The sequence below is a fragment of the Rousettus aegyptiacus genome, unplaced genomic scaffold, assembly GCF_014176215.1.
Source record: "Rousettus aegyptiacus isolate mRouAeg1 unplaced genomic scaffold, mRouAeg1.p scaffold_m13_p_1, whole genome shotgun sequence".
Classification (NCBI taxonomy): domain Eukaryota; kingdom Metazoa; phylum Chordata; class Mammalia; order Chiroptera; family Pteropodidae; genus Rousettus; species Rousettus aegyptiacus.
In genome coordinates this window covers 9086839-9100540 of record NW_023416284.1, presented here as the reverse complement: position 1 = coordinate 9100540, position 13702 = coordinate 9086839, and the positions used below count along the sequence as shown (strand labels likewise).

At 57.8% G+C, this 13702-nt stretch overlaps 1 protein-coding gene across 4 annotated transcripts; it reads right to left on the bottom strand.

Annotated features, from left to right (window-relative positions):
• Positions 1-1407: 1407 nt before the first annotated feature.
• TMEM82 (transmembrane protein 82) lies at positions 1408-13602 on the bottom strand. 4 transcript variants are annotated; one of them, XM_016128318.2, is made up of 6 exons: positions 13166-13602; positions 12954-13026; positions 12584-12758; positions 11545-11962; positions 10051-10238; positions 1409-1828 (listed from the first exon to the last, which is right to left on the bottom strand). In XM_016128318.2, exons 1-6 carry the CDS (start codon positions 13251-13253, stop codon positions 1805-1807), a joined length of 966 nt encoding a protein of 321 aa, XP_015983804.1. In that variant the 5' UTR covers positions 13254-13602; the 3' UTR covers positions 1409-1804. The 4 variants fall into 4 exon arrangements, with proteins under 4 accessions (XP_036084902.1, XP_015983804.1, XP_015983805.1 ...); XM_016128319.2 differs by lacking the exon at positions 1409-1828 and adding an exon at positions 9323-9772 and having other exon boundaries at positions 13166-13599; XM_036229009.1 differs by lacking the exon at positions 12954-13026 and having other exon boundaries at positions 1408-1828.
• Positions 13603-13702: the final 100 nt, after the last annotated feature.

The window sequence follows — 13702 nt, the reverse complement described above, 5'->3', positions numbered from 1 at the left end:
CGTGTCCCTGGAGGCCTCTGGATCATTGCTGGGAAAGAGAATCTGGGTCTGATTCAGAGGCAGATTGTTCTTCTGATTAAAGCCACAGCGGCTGAGGCCAGAGGAGGCCTGGACCCAGCGCCATCTGGGGGAGGCCAGGCATGGTCTGACTCTAGGGCAGACGCTACAGTCCCCCTGGCCAGGGTGGCTCTTGGGCTGCTCTCAGGGGGCTCATGCTCACCGGGGTTGTGTGTGGGGCGGCTGCGGGGAACCTCGTCCCATACCCCAGCACCCTCCCCTTCCTAAAGCCCTCACCTACTTTTTTGTCATCCTTTTTTCATTTGATCCTCACAGCTGAAATGGAACGTCCCTATGATTTCGATTAAATTTAGTTTTCTAGCCTAGCTTTAGAAATCGCATTTCTCTCCCCTTTCCCCCTTTCTCTCTCTCCTTCCCCCTCATAGACCTAGCCAGCCTCTCCCATGGCCAGCAACTCGCAAGGCAGCAGAAGACAGGAGCCCAGCCTTGACTGCTGGTCACAGGATCCAGACCTCTGGCAGGATAAAGATAACATCTTGACCTAAGTTACGTTCGGCTCCTGGAATGACCCCCTGGCTACTTTCCCATGAGACCTGGACAGTGGGACAGGGGGAAAGACCTCAGAACTGTCGTCGACACCTGAAGGAATTACTTATTACCCTCACCTTACTTCCTACCAATCAGCTCCCAGCATGACCCCATACCCGCTAACCCACGGTGTCCTACGATTTTGCTTTATAAAATCTGTACCCTACACACCATCAGGAGGAAGTGGGAGTTTGGGGCATAAGGTCCCCATCTCTGTATTGGCCAATTCAGTATCAAACTATCTTTTTTCTTTCTATTCTGTAAACTCCTGTTCAGGCATTTCTTTGGGCCAGTGCGCACAGGCAGGCGAACTCAAAAACAAAGCAAAGCAAAGCAAAGCAAAGCAAAACAAAACATTGGCGTTCCCGTAACAGCCACTCTGCAATAACAGCAGCAGCAGTAGCAGAAGTTGCCATTTACAGAAGTTGCTGTGAGTCCATGTCTGGCCTACAGGTCTTTCCTTTTGATCCCAGGACAGCTCTGTGGGGCAAGGCTGGTTATTCCTGCTTCACAGGTGAGGAAACTGAGGCCCAGAGAGGCTCAAGGCCACGTAAGGGACAGAGCTGGATTCAGACCCAGACTAGTAAGCAGTAAGGTTCACTCTTCTGGGACTGTGTGACTGTCACTATTCCCGGATTCAGAAGCTGAGGCCCGGAGAGACAGCCCGAGCCCCCTGGTGCTTGGAGCTAGACTCCTCCCTCCTCCCTCCGCAGCACCCCCCCCCCGCGACCCCCACCCCCCATCCCCCAAGGAAGGAGGTCGAAGGACCTTAAGGAGGAGGGTGAGATCCGGGGGTTTTCAGACATTTTTGGCTATAGAACCCCCTTCTCAAGTGCTTTGTGACGCAGCAGCTTATTTAAAACAGAAAACAGGAAAATGCAGCTGCCCTCCGTCACTTATATGGTATCCATCATGCCACCACATCACACCCCCAGGTGGGACAATGAGGTACCAAAGCATTGGTTTGGGGCCTTGTCCATGGTCCCGTGGGCTCCATCTAGGACCCAGGCATCCTCACATCTGCTCTGGGCTAAGACTGGCTGGGGATGAGGGAAGGTCAAAAAGGAATGTGGGGGGCGGCTGCCACCACTTACCTGCCGTCCAGCCCCTCTAGCCACCTATCCCCGCTCTGCTGCTGTTCCCAGGTGGAGAGGAGTGTCCTGGCCAATGGTCGCCTGGACCGGCCCCGGTGTCAATGTCACCTCAGCAGGTGCCAAGCTTCCTGCAATGGAAACCCAGGAAGTGTGCTGCATGAGAACACATGCCCTTTGTCCACCCGCCCGGAGGCCCTGCTCTCCTCCTCCCTCCGTGCCGGCCTCGGACCCGCTTTCTCCCAGGCAACTGAGCAAGAGGTTGTAGCAGCTGAGACCCTGAGTGGCAGGGAAGGCGCGGGACACAGGTTTGGGGGCAAGATCCAAGGCAGTGGGGACATTTGCTGCTGCCCAGTCTGCCGGGGAGGAGAGTATGGCACCTGCTGCCGACAGTAGGAGGGCTTTGATTCAACGAACGTTAATTGGGCACCTACTATGTGCTAAGCATGAGTCAAGGAGGTCACAGGAAGCAAGTCAGACACAATCAACCTTAGTCCTCATGGAACTTACAGGAAGTTGGGGGAGATCGACATATAATGCAAATTAGTATAATAATTGCCAGTGGTGAAGTGTGCTCTGGAGCAGTAGTCCCCAACATTTTGGCACCAGGGACCGGTGCTCCTATGAGACTCTAATGCCTGATGACCCGAGGCGGAGCTGAGGCGGTGATGCTGGCGCTGGGGAGCGGCTGCAGATTCAGATGAGGCTTCACGGACTCACTTGCCGCTCACCTCCTGCTGTGCGGCCTGGTTCCTAGCAGCCCATGGACCAGGACCATCCGCAGCCCGGGGGTTGGGGACCCTTGCTCTGGAGGAATGAACGAAGGACTAAGACGGAATAAGTAGCGCAGGTGAGGGTAGGGCAGGCCTGTCTGGCTGGGTGGGGGTGACATTTAAGCTGAGACGAGGAGGAGCCAGCTGAGAAAAACACAAGAGGGGGGGGGTTGGGAAAACAGGGGTTTTGAGGTCAGACTTAGGCTTAACTCCCAGCTCTCTGGTGCTGGCTGTGACCTTGGCCAAGTTCCTTCCCTCGCCAAAGCTCCATTTCCTCACCTGTAACAGGAGAGCTTGGCCGGATGCCCTTGGATGGGGGACTTGAATGCTTCTCTTTGCAACTGCTGGGGACAGAGGCACTGAAAGGGCACCCTGGGGCCTCGCCCCCGGTCGGTGTCCCACCAATGGTAGCACTGGCTATGTTCACATCATCCTTGCCCGGTTTCCAGAGCTCTCTGCCCACATGGTCCATTTTCTCTGCAGCTAGGTCCAAGGATAGGGACAAGCTTCCCGGAGCTGAAGTCCTCAGGGCCCAGAGACCTCATGAAAGGGGAGCATCTGTCTGCCCAGCGGCCCTTGCCCTTGACAGGTGCCGCTCGGGCTGGTCAGAGCTGAGCTGTCAGGCCCAACCTAGGGGCGCCCAGATGTGCACCTGCATGAAGCTGTCTATCCAGGTCGGGAGGGGTGCCCACTCCTCAGCAAACAGTCTCAGAAGCACCCCGCGCCCCCCGACCCCGACTCCTGTCCCGGGGTCTCCTAGCCCTGACTCGGCCCCTGTCCCTCCCTCTCTCCTTCACTATGCCACTGGAGTCAGGTCAGTTCAACATATTTCCTGAGCACCTACTGTGTGCGGGGCCCTGTGCTAGGGGCTGGGCACAGTGTGCATCATACAGAGAAGTGGAAGTCCCCCCCACACACACACACACCGTAGCAGGCGCAGGGATGGGGAAGCGCAGATTGAGTAACATCGGTTTCTGAGAGTGAGTCCAGCTCCACCACTTGCCAGCCTGTTACCTCGGGCAAGCCGCTTCTCCCCGAGCCTCAGTTTCCTCTTGTAACCTGAGGTTAGTTGTACCTTCCCTGTGGTTTCATTGTGAGGATTTGATAGGATGAGTGTGGATAAATATGCCCGGTGCTTAGCAGGTATTTACGGGTGAGTTCCTTTCCTTTTCCCTAGAGAGCGGTTTGAGGATATTATAGGGAGATGAACAAAATGCCGAGGGTAAGGAAGAGGCTTAGTCCTGCTGAAGAGTCTAAGGGGCATGGATTCTGTCAGCCAGCATCACTTTTCTGGATTCTGGTAACAGTATCCAATTTCTGTTTGGGGAACTTCACGCCCACATTCAGGGCCTGGCTGGAACTATTTGGAGAGAATCTATTTTTCCAGGTTGTCAGGATGCAAGCTTGGCACCATTTTTGCCAACATTTGAGCCAACATGAGGGCAGGAGAGCAAAGATGATAGAGGAAAGAACAGATTCCATAACTTCAGCTGCTGGATCTAGCCATGCCTGAAATCCTCCCCTGGATGTCTAGAGCCAACGCATTCTCTTTTTCCTTTTTTTTTCTTCAACCAGTTAAAACTATGTTTCTGTTGCTTAAAGCAGAGTCATGATGAAGACTGGTGAGATTCCATGGGTCGGGATCACCTCCTCCTGGCAAACTCTGCACCCGTCACCACTGTTGAGAAGTCTACCCTGATGCCTCTAAGTAGGCTTAAGAGTCATTTTCATCCAAAGCTGTGGGGTTGTACTGAGAGACTTCTCTCATCAGAATGGGAGCAGGGCTATCTATGTCTTATTAATCTCCATGTCTCCAGCACCCAGCACAGTACTTGACATATAGTAGGGGCTTGGTAATTCCTATAAAATGCATGAGTGAGGTCTTAAGTAGCTGGACGTGCAAATCACAGAAGAAATAGTAGAGTAGTGAGCTGAGAAGAGCTCGGGCTTTGGAGTCTAACCCACTTGAATTTGGATCTTGGCTCCTGTACTTATTAGCTCTGTGACCTTGAGCAAATCATGCCATCTCTCTGAACCTTGAGTTTTCTTCTGGAGAGAAAGAAAGAACAATAATCAACTCCTCCGAAGGCTGTTCTGAGAGCTGGGGAGACAGTGTTTTAATTCCTCAATGAAGAGTTGCCATATTAACAAATCTATGGCAAGTGAAATGCAAATAGGCTCATTCTCCCCGTGGGGAGGTGGGGATTTCTTTATTCCCTTCTTCCTTCGGGGTCGGTCCCTGCTTCTGCTGCCTGAGCTGGCGCCTCCTTCGCTGTCCCCTTACTCAAATGTGTTCATTGACCCTTTGCAGCAGAGGGGCGTGGCCGAGACTGAGTTATAATCCCTTCTGGGTGTGAGGGACACTAGAGGCCACAGTCAGGCTCTGGGTTAAGTGCCCTACCTCCATCACCTTGTTCAGTGCTCTCAACAGACTGGGAAATAGAGAATAACTCGCTCAAGGTCACATCCATTAGCGTCTCACTCGAACCCAGGTAGTCTAGCTCTGAGCTCCTTTATCCAACAGGCTGTGTTTGTGGGGAAATGTTCAAATACCATGAGGGAACTAAGCGAACCACAGCCGGAGCTGCTCGCAGGCCCCAGCCTGTGTCCTCTCGGGCCCAGCAGCGCCCAGCCTCCCAGACCTGGCTGTGATAACAACGTCTGGGTCTTAATTCCCTCCTGGTCCAGGGGCGTGAGCTGGCTCTAGCTGGCTCTGCTGGTTCCCACGGCCAGGCCAACACTTAGCAAACCAGCACGGGCTCCCGAGTGTGGGTCATGGAGGCGGCTGGAGGCTCAGCAGGTTGGGAGGGCCCCTCCTTGACCCTGGCCTTGAAGGTCAGAGCCCCTTCTCTGTGGAGAAGGGAGGAAACCTTAGCGTCACTCCCTTTGGAGGGTTCCTGAGCTTGTCCCAAGCCCTCAGTGGCCCGCTCAGGCTGAGCCCCTATTCCCTCGCCGATCCCATCCGCCTCCCTGAACCACCCCCAGTGGGAGCCTCCATTCTTGGCAGCGTCTATTTCAGCACCCCTGATCCCCGAGACCCCTCCTTACTAAAGTGCAAAGTGGCCTAGACCCTGCCACAGCCCTCAGCTGGCTCTCTCACATCTCTCTTTGCCAGAGGCGGCCTTACTGTGAAGTTAATGAAACCTCTGCTCAGGCATCTAACTCGCATAGGCCCCCGTGAGGGCTGGGGGTTGCTGGGAGTTATGGAGTGTTCTGGCATGTGGGGTACAGCCAGGTTACCCTTAGGAACCATTTTCCACTAAGCGTTCCTGGCAAACTGCCCAGAGACATGTCAGGAGAACGGACCCAAATCTCCAGGGCTCTAGCAATCTGTTCTTTTCTTTCTCATTCTCAAATCCATTTTCATATGAACTTCGCACTTTTTTTTTTTCCCTAAAGGGGGCCCTTAAAATTGATCCGGCCCTGCTTATGATCTGCTCTTGACACTGGCTAGACCATCTTGCCCTACCCCCCAGCCCTTCTGTGGCCCCCACAGGTCTGGGGAAGGGGGTATGCCAAACCTCTTCCATGGCCCTGCCCACCTCCGTGACAACATCCCCTGCCGCTGCGCCCCTCAACCCTTTCCTTCAGCCCTGTGTACCCTTCCTTAGCTCCTCAGGCCACTCAGGACCCTTAAGACCTGCCTGAGCTTTACGGCCATCGCCTTGGCCTGGGAATTCCCACTCCACCTTCAGGATTCGGTCTCAACGGCTGTTTCCCAGCGAGGCCTCCCTGAACCCCAGACCACATCACACACCTGGACCTTCCATCAACGCCGACCACACCTGTGTGTGATAACTCCACTCCGCCCCCAGAGATGCCCCATCTCAATCACCCAGTGGAAAATCAAAGGGCTCCTCAGATTCCTCTTTCTCTCAAGCCCACATCTAATTGATCCGAAAATCCTATCAACTCGTCAAGAAAGTCCAGAATCCAACCACTTCTGGCTACCTCAAGGGCTACCAGTTTGGTCCAAGGCCCCATCATGTCACCTGGGTTACGCTGAATGTTTTCAAGCTGGTTAGCTGTTTCTACACTTGTCTATTCTAAAAACGGCAAGGAAAGGAATCCTGTAAACATAGAAGTCAGGATTATGTCACCTCCTCGTGCAAAGCCTCCGCTGAGTGCCTACCAGAGGAAGATAAAATCCTAACCCTCACCGTGGCCCTGACTGCCGGGCCCCTGCCCACCTCCGTGACCTCACCCCTGACGTGCCATCCTCTCTGTAATGCTCCAGCCATCTGTGGAGGGCAGATTCTAAGATGCTCCCCAAGAACCCCCGCCTCTGCCACACCCAGTGGCTTGCTTCTAACCGACGGAATACAGCAAAAACAGTAGGACGTTGCTTTTCACGTGGGGTTACAAAAAAGACTGTGACTTCTGTCCTTCTTGTCTTCTCCCCCTACTTCACTTGCTTGCTCGGAGGGAGGCCAGTGGCCCTGTTGTGAGGCCATCCTATAGAGGGGCTCATGCGGCAAGGAACTGAGGGAGACCCCGGCCAACAGCCAGAGAGGAACTGAGGCCCTTGGCCCAACAGCCCACGAGAAACTGAGTCCTGCCGGCAACCACGGAGTGAGCTTGGAAGCGGATCCTTCCCTAGTCGAGCCTTAGAGCTGACACTTTGACAGTGACTGAGAGAGACCCTGAGCCAGAGGAAGGAGCCGAGCTGCACCGAGGCCCCCAGCCCATACAAAAAGTGAGACCATAAAAGTCGTTTGTTTTAAGCAACTAAGTTCGGTGGTCATTTGTTACCCAACTGTAGATAACAAATACATCCTTCCTGCCCTGTAGCCCCTTGTCACTCCATCCCCTGACCCAGCGTTAAGTAATTACTTGTGAATGAATGAATAGGGAAAGGCATGCGGGACACCCAGAGGGTCAGGCCATAGCTCAGAAAAGCAACGAGCGGGGGAGGGGGCCTCAGGCAGGAGGTGGCTGGCTCTCCCTGATCTCAGCTGCCCCAGAGGTCACCATCCCCTCTTAGCAGGGGCTGGAGGCTCTGTCCTCCCACTCTTCAGAAGGGCGCTGCTCGGGGCCCAGGGTCTGGGCTCTCGCGGTCTCTGTGGGAACAGGTTCCAGCGTCATAGCCCTGTTCCGGACCAGACCTTTTGGATTTCCTCTGCCATCCAGACTTCGGGCCTATTTCTCTTTGTTTGGTATGGAACTTTGCTAAATGCCTCAGTCAGAGTGATCTAATTTTTATACCCTTGTCAGGCTTTTCACAAAAAATAACTTAATAGATAAGAAAAGAATCCTATTGCAGCCCACACGTCCTCATTTTTGTTTGGGAAACAGTCCTGTGTCTATAAAAAGGAAAGGACGGCCACGTCCAATCCCTCCCGGTTCTGTCCCCACCGGGTCCAGGCTGTGCCAGTGGCCAGGAGGCAGGAGAACCTTCCAGCAAAAACAGAATGGTTGGAACCCAGAGCCCAGTCTGGGTCTGGCAACTGGCTGGCCCTGTGCCCACCTAACTGAGCCATTTCCTCCTAGACTGAGGCGAGTTTCCTGCCCAGAGGGGACTGAGCGCACTCCCAGGCAGAGGGGGGTTGGGTGCTGTATCGGGGGAGGGGGACACCCACAGGCGTGTCCCCACTTCAGCTACTCTGGGGCTGAGATGCCCCTCCTGGGGGTAGGACAGAGCAAGGTATCAGAGCTGGGGCTCCAGTTGTCTGTTGGGTGGCCGCTCCTGGAAGGATCAGCTGAAACCGGCCCGTCCCGCCGTGGGGCCGGCCTGCCCCTGTATCCCAGCTGTGCCCCAAGGTGGCGAGTGGAGAAACCTAGGCCAGACACTATCCATTCTAAAGCAGTAGCCTTTGTGTGACCATAGTGGCCTTGGCTAAGTGAGACCCATCGGAGCCTGGAATCTCCAAGAACCTTCTCCAGGCCTCCCCTCCTCCCCGTGCCTCCCCTGGGCCTCCAACAACCCGACCCTCACGAACCCTCGGAAGCCCCCTGGCTGGGCATCTCGTTTGCCCTGTGGGGACCCTCAAAGCCCATGGAAGCAAGCTGCCCTGCATGCTGCACGGCTGGGCCAGGAGAACATGACTGTGCTGGAGCCTCAGACTACGCGGGACAAAAGGTGGCCAGAACCCCATTCCAGAACGTGCCAGGCACGGACCTGCCATATTTTTCATGCCCATCTCTGTTAGTTTCCCTGGCCCCGATCCTTCAACGAGAAGAGGGTTGCAGGGAGCATGCAAAGCCCTTGAGCTCTGGGCTTACGCCACCCAAATTGAAACCCTGACTGCGCCTAACTAGCTGTGAGCCCTGATTAAGTTGCTTAAGTTGCTTAAGCTCTCTGAGCTTCAGTTCATGAATCTTAAAAGGCATAACAGTACGTACCTCTTGGGGCTGATGTCAGAATGAAACGAGACCATAAAAACGCCCGGCACAGTGGCCAGCACATGGTAGGTGACCGAACCATGGCAGCTGTTCTGACAGCGCAGAGAGGGGCGGCGGCTTACCCGAGGGCACACAGCAGATAAGCAGAGCTGGTACCCCGCTTATTCTCGTACACTTGGTGGCCTCCTCGAGCTGGGCCCTGCAGGGAAAGTAGGCTGAACCGGCTGAGACTGGAAGCATCCTCATGGTCTTAGACAAGCACCAAGAGAGGCCTTTTCAGCATCGTGCTCCCTTCAGCTGATTCTCAGCCAAGGATGGTACAGGACGGGACACTATCCGCCCAGGACTACAAGCGGGTGCTAAACTGCGTGTCCATCCCGCCACACCCCGTCACTCCCTCTGTCACCTCGATAGTAAACTCCGGCCACATATCCCCAGAGCCTGCCCCACTCAGAGGGCTGTTTGGTCTCAGAAAAGCCTCCTTTCTCTCTGCGTATTCGGGATTCCAAGCACAGGCTGAGAAAACCATCTTTATTGTTCGTGGAGAGGGTGAGGGAGGCCAGAATGGTGGGGGGAGTTCTGGGGACACCCTTCTCCCCATCTCCACTTCCCCACCAAGGCAGGTCCGAGGGGGCTGTGTGTTCACTGCCCACCCTGAGAAAAAAAAGAATTACCCCACGGGCCTCTAGGTGCCCCCACTTCTGAGGGCCAACCCTTCCCTCCATCATGGGGATCTCCAGTGCCCGCCCCGAGTTCTAGGTGGGGGCCAATTCTGCCACTCTGCCTCCAGGCAGCATGCTGGGTTAAAGGCCTCCAGGTGAGCCTAGGTGGGCCTGAGATAGACTCTGAGTCCTTCCTGAGGCAGGTCAGGAGGGGGCCGTCCCCCAGGGCTGGGCAGGTGCTGAGGGACGGGGCTGGCTCGCTCGTTGCTGACACCGAAAACCTCTAGGATGGACAGTCCTGAGGGGAGGAGGGGAGGAAATGATGGAGGATACCGCCCAATTCTCCATCCCCTGGGGGGGGCCTCAGACCTCCATTTATCCAAGACCTTCTCATCTGGGGCCTCCGGGGCACAGGTCTAAGGTTAACACCAGGTGAGAGAGAGGATTCCAACTCCCTCCTCCGCCATCCTAAGAGTTTGCCCCAGCTCTTCTTAGACTTGGGCCTGTCAAGGCTCCCAGGGCTGTCTGGAGCAGGGTTTCAGTGTCTGGGGGGACGCATGGGGTGGGGGCGCCCACCTGTATCTGGCAAAGGTCGAGCAGAGTGCGGACACCCATTAGGCACCAGAGCTCGCCCAGCAGGGAGACGAAGACGCCCAGGAGGTCCAGCCAGCGGCCCACGGTCAGCAGCAGCACGAAGAGGCCGGCCATGCGCACCAGCACCGTCTGGACCTGGCTTTGCAGGCCAGGGCCCAGCCGCTGCTCCTCTGTGGGGACAGGGTGCCTGTCACCGCCTGCCCGCTGCTGCACCCAGGGCCCCAAACTCACATCCAGCTGGATGGAGGCCAGAGCTTCCAGCTCCCTGCTCCCCTGCCCCAGGGCCAGGCTTCTTCTCCCCTCGCAGCCCCTCTCCCTTCTTTCTCGCCCCACGCACACCCTCGGCAGCACTCCCACAGGGCAGCGGTCACTGCTGCCTCCCAGGCCTCACTGCCCACCCGCAAGTGTTCCCTCCTGCGGCCAGGACACGCCGGCCTTGAGCTGCGGCGGGCGGCCTGACTCCTCTCGCCTGCGCTCCCACGTCTAACCCGTCAGGAAGCCCTGTCAACCCTTTCTGACAAGCGGATCCCCACCCGAGCGCACCTCGCCGCTCCGCCACCCCACCCCGTGCCGGCCACCTTCATTTCTCACCGCCATCTCCTCACTAGGCTCCTGGCTTCTGCTCTGGACCCTACAGCTCAAGCGTCTACTCAGCACTGAGTGACCTTCTAAACTCATCAGCAAGGTGAAATCATTCCTATGCTTGTGACCCTCCAGCACTTCCTGCTGCATTTGGAATAAACTGAGAGCCCCTCATCCACCCTGCCCACAAGGTCCTGCCCGATCCGACCAGCGCCCGCTCAGCAGCCCCATCCCACCCCTGACTTCGTTCCCTTTGCTCGTACCCCCCACCGTCCCGGTTTCCTTGCTGTTCATCGAGCGCTCCAAGCTCATTCCCACCTCAGGGCCTTTGCACCTGCGGCTCTCGCCTCCTTGTCCTGCCCCAGCCCCGCCCTGCAGCCAGGCGGCAATTCCTGGAGTTCAGATCTAACCAGGTCACTCTCTCCTGCTTAAAAGCCGGCCACGGGTGATTATCAGACTGCCCAGCCTGAGTGGCGAGGGCTCCGCTTCGGGCCCCTGCGACCCAGCCAGCCTCATCCCCTCCCTGTGCCCTTGGCGTGACGAATGTACCAGTATTTTTCAGTTTGAGGCTGCCACGCTCTCTTACGTCTGGGCTTCGGCATACGAAGCCCTCTGTCAGGGTCTGTTTTTCCCCTCACTTCTCGGGGGGCCTCTGCTTATCCTTCAAGGTCCACTTCTAGCACTATCTCCTCAGGGCTCCCACTGCATGCTGTGTGCACCCTCCTCTGGGCTGTTCCACAGTACGGCCTCTGCCACCAGGCTTGGCACTCTGGCACGGCAGGGGCAGGGCTGACTTGTTGGCCTCCTGGGGCATCTAGCACAGTGCTGGGCCTGGGTCAGGCAGTGGGATGCGAATGCCCGGCGAATGCCCGGGACCCTGCCTGCGGTCCTTACCCTGCATGTACATGACCAGCAGGGCGTAGCAGATGGTGAGCGGTGTCCAGAAGCGCACAGCCTCCGAGGTGCTCAGGAAGTCCCGGTTGATAAGGGCCACAGCCGCCAGGTCGCCCACAGCGAAGGCCACGGCCAGAGCGCGGCCCAGCAGCTTAGGGAGGCCATGTGCGCCGGCCAGCAGGCCCAGGCAGACCCCACAGCAGCGCTGGCGGCTGTGCAGCTCGTACAGGCGGCAGACGTGGTGGCAGAGGCGCCGGGCGACCCCGCTGAGCAGTGCGGCCAGCCCGAGGCCCAGGAGCAGATTGAGCGTGCGGTGAGGGGCGCCCTCCTGCAGGAAGCTCAGGCTGCAGGTCAGCCCGCAGCCCAGCGAGAACTGGCAGAGCAGGTACAGCTTCAGCCTCTCAGTGCCCCGGGTGCCCTGGCCAAAGAGAGACCGTGTCGGTGGGGCTCAGGCCTCCCCGCACCCTCGGGGCCCCACGAGGGCTGCCAACGTACAGACGCTCCAGTCTCTAGGAGGCTGGAGCCCGAAGGACCCCTGGGAATTGTTCCCAGAGAGGGAATGCTGCCCGCAGGTCGAGCCCTGAGGGGGTCATTTCTTCTGGCTTAATTTCAAGCATGATCATGATGTGGGATTCGTCTGCTTGCTGAAGGGTGGTGACTCGGATTGAAGACCTGGGTTCAGAGCCTGACTCTGCCTTTTGTGGGTTGCTGACAACAAAGCACTAACTCTCCGAGCCTCGGTTTCCCCTTCTGTGCCAAGGGGACCACACGGACCTTCACCCGCTGTGGTGGCGAGGGTGAGTGGGATGACGCACTCAAAATATCCCGAGCGTGGGAAGCTCCTGATACCCAGGGGCCCCTGCTAGCATCTTCAAGGCCTCAGGCCGTGTCCACTCCGACTGGAGACTTTGCCTTGGCGGTCACGACCTGCTCTCTGGTCTCGATCTTTCAGAAGTGGGGTGGTGCGGACACGGGGTGCTCCAAGGGGGCCCAGTTTCCTGTGTTCTGGGGCGAACACCTGGGCCCAGGCCCGGCTCACCTTGCCCAGGGAGAGCAGCGTGGAGATGGCCCGGAGGGAGAACTCCAGCACCACCAGGGCGGCCACCCGGGCCCGCACGACCGTCAGGATCAGGGCCAGGCCTGCCAGGTGCGCGGTCTCCAGCGAGGCCCATCGGGCCCGAAGCCGCTCCTTTTCCAGCCGCCGCTCGGGGTTGCTGTTGGGGCAGAGTGGGCGTAGGCAGAGGGGCAGAACCACTATCCTGGGCCCTGGATGGGGTCCAAGGGCCCCGGGCCACTCTCCTTGGCCGGCAGGAGGTCTCTTGCTCCCAGTCTCCCTCAGAGACCAGAGTGGCAGCTCAGAGCCCAGGGACCCTAAGGGGCTAGGAGTGGCCAGGGAGGTGAGCACTCACTTGGCACAGCCCAGGAAGAAGTAAACCTTCAGGAGGCTGTTGAGGACGGAGACTCCGAAGGCCCCGACGAGGCCTGAGGGGCGGGAGGGAGGGAAGCGTGCTTGATAGGGTTGGAGGAGGGGCGGCCTAGGTGGTGGGAGAACCACGTGGGCAGGGTCCACCCTGCGCTGCCTGGAACAGGTGCTGGGAGGGGGTGGGAAGGAGGCGCTCACCTTGAAGGAGGGCTTCGAGGAGGCTGGAGCCCCACTCGAGGGAGGAGAGGCCAGGGAGCCAGGAGGGGAGGGACGGCAGGGAGAACATGGCTGCCGGATCCAGCCCCAGCCTCGGCTAGGGCTGGGCTAGGTCCGCTCAGAGAGGCTGACGTCATGGGGCAAAGGTGTGAGGGGGGGGGAAGGAGGGGCCGAAAGCCCAGGGCAGGGAGGGGAAGGAGGGGAGGAGAGCCAAGGGCCTTAAACCTGCTGACGGCAGGATTAAGGGGTGTTGGGATCAACCGCTGCCCAGGTCTTCCAGTGGGGTGAAGGGGCATCTCTGGGGCTGTCTGTCTCTGTCCCTGTTCAAATCCGGTGCCCGTTCTTCTTACTTTCCCTTAGGGCTTGCCACACAGCGCCTTCGTGAAGTCCCGGGCCTTGACTGTTATCCCCCGCCCTCCCCCGCTCCCAGCCTTAGGTCTGGGCTCTGCCCTCTCAGCCCAAGGTCTGGAAGGGGACGCCTATCCCCCCACCCACTGCTCTGGGGTCCAGCTCTGGGCC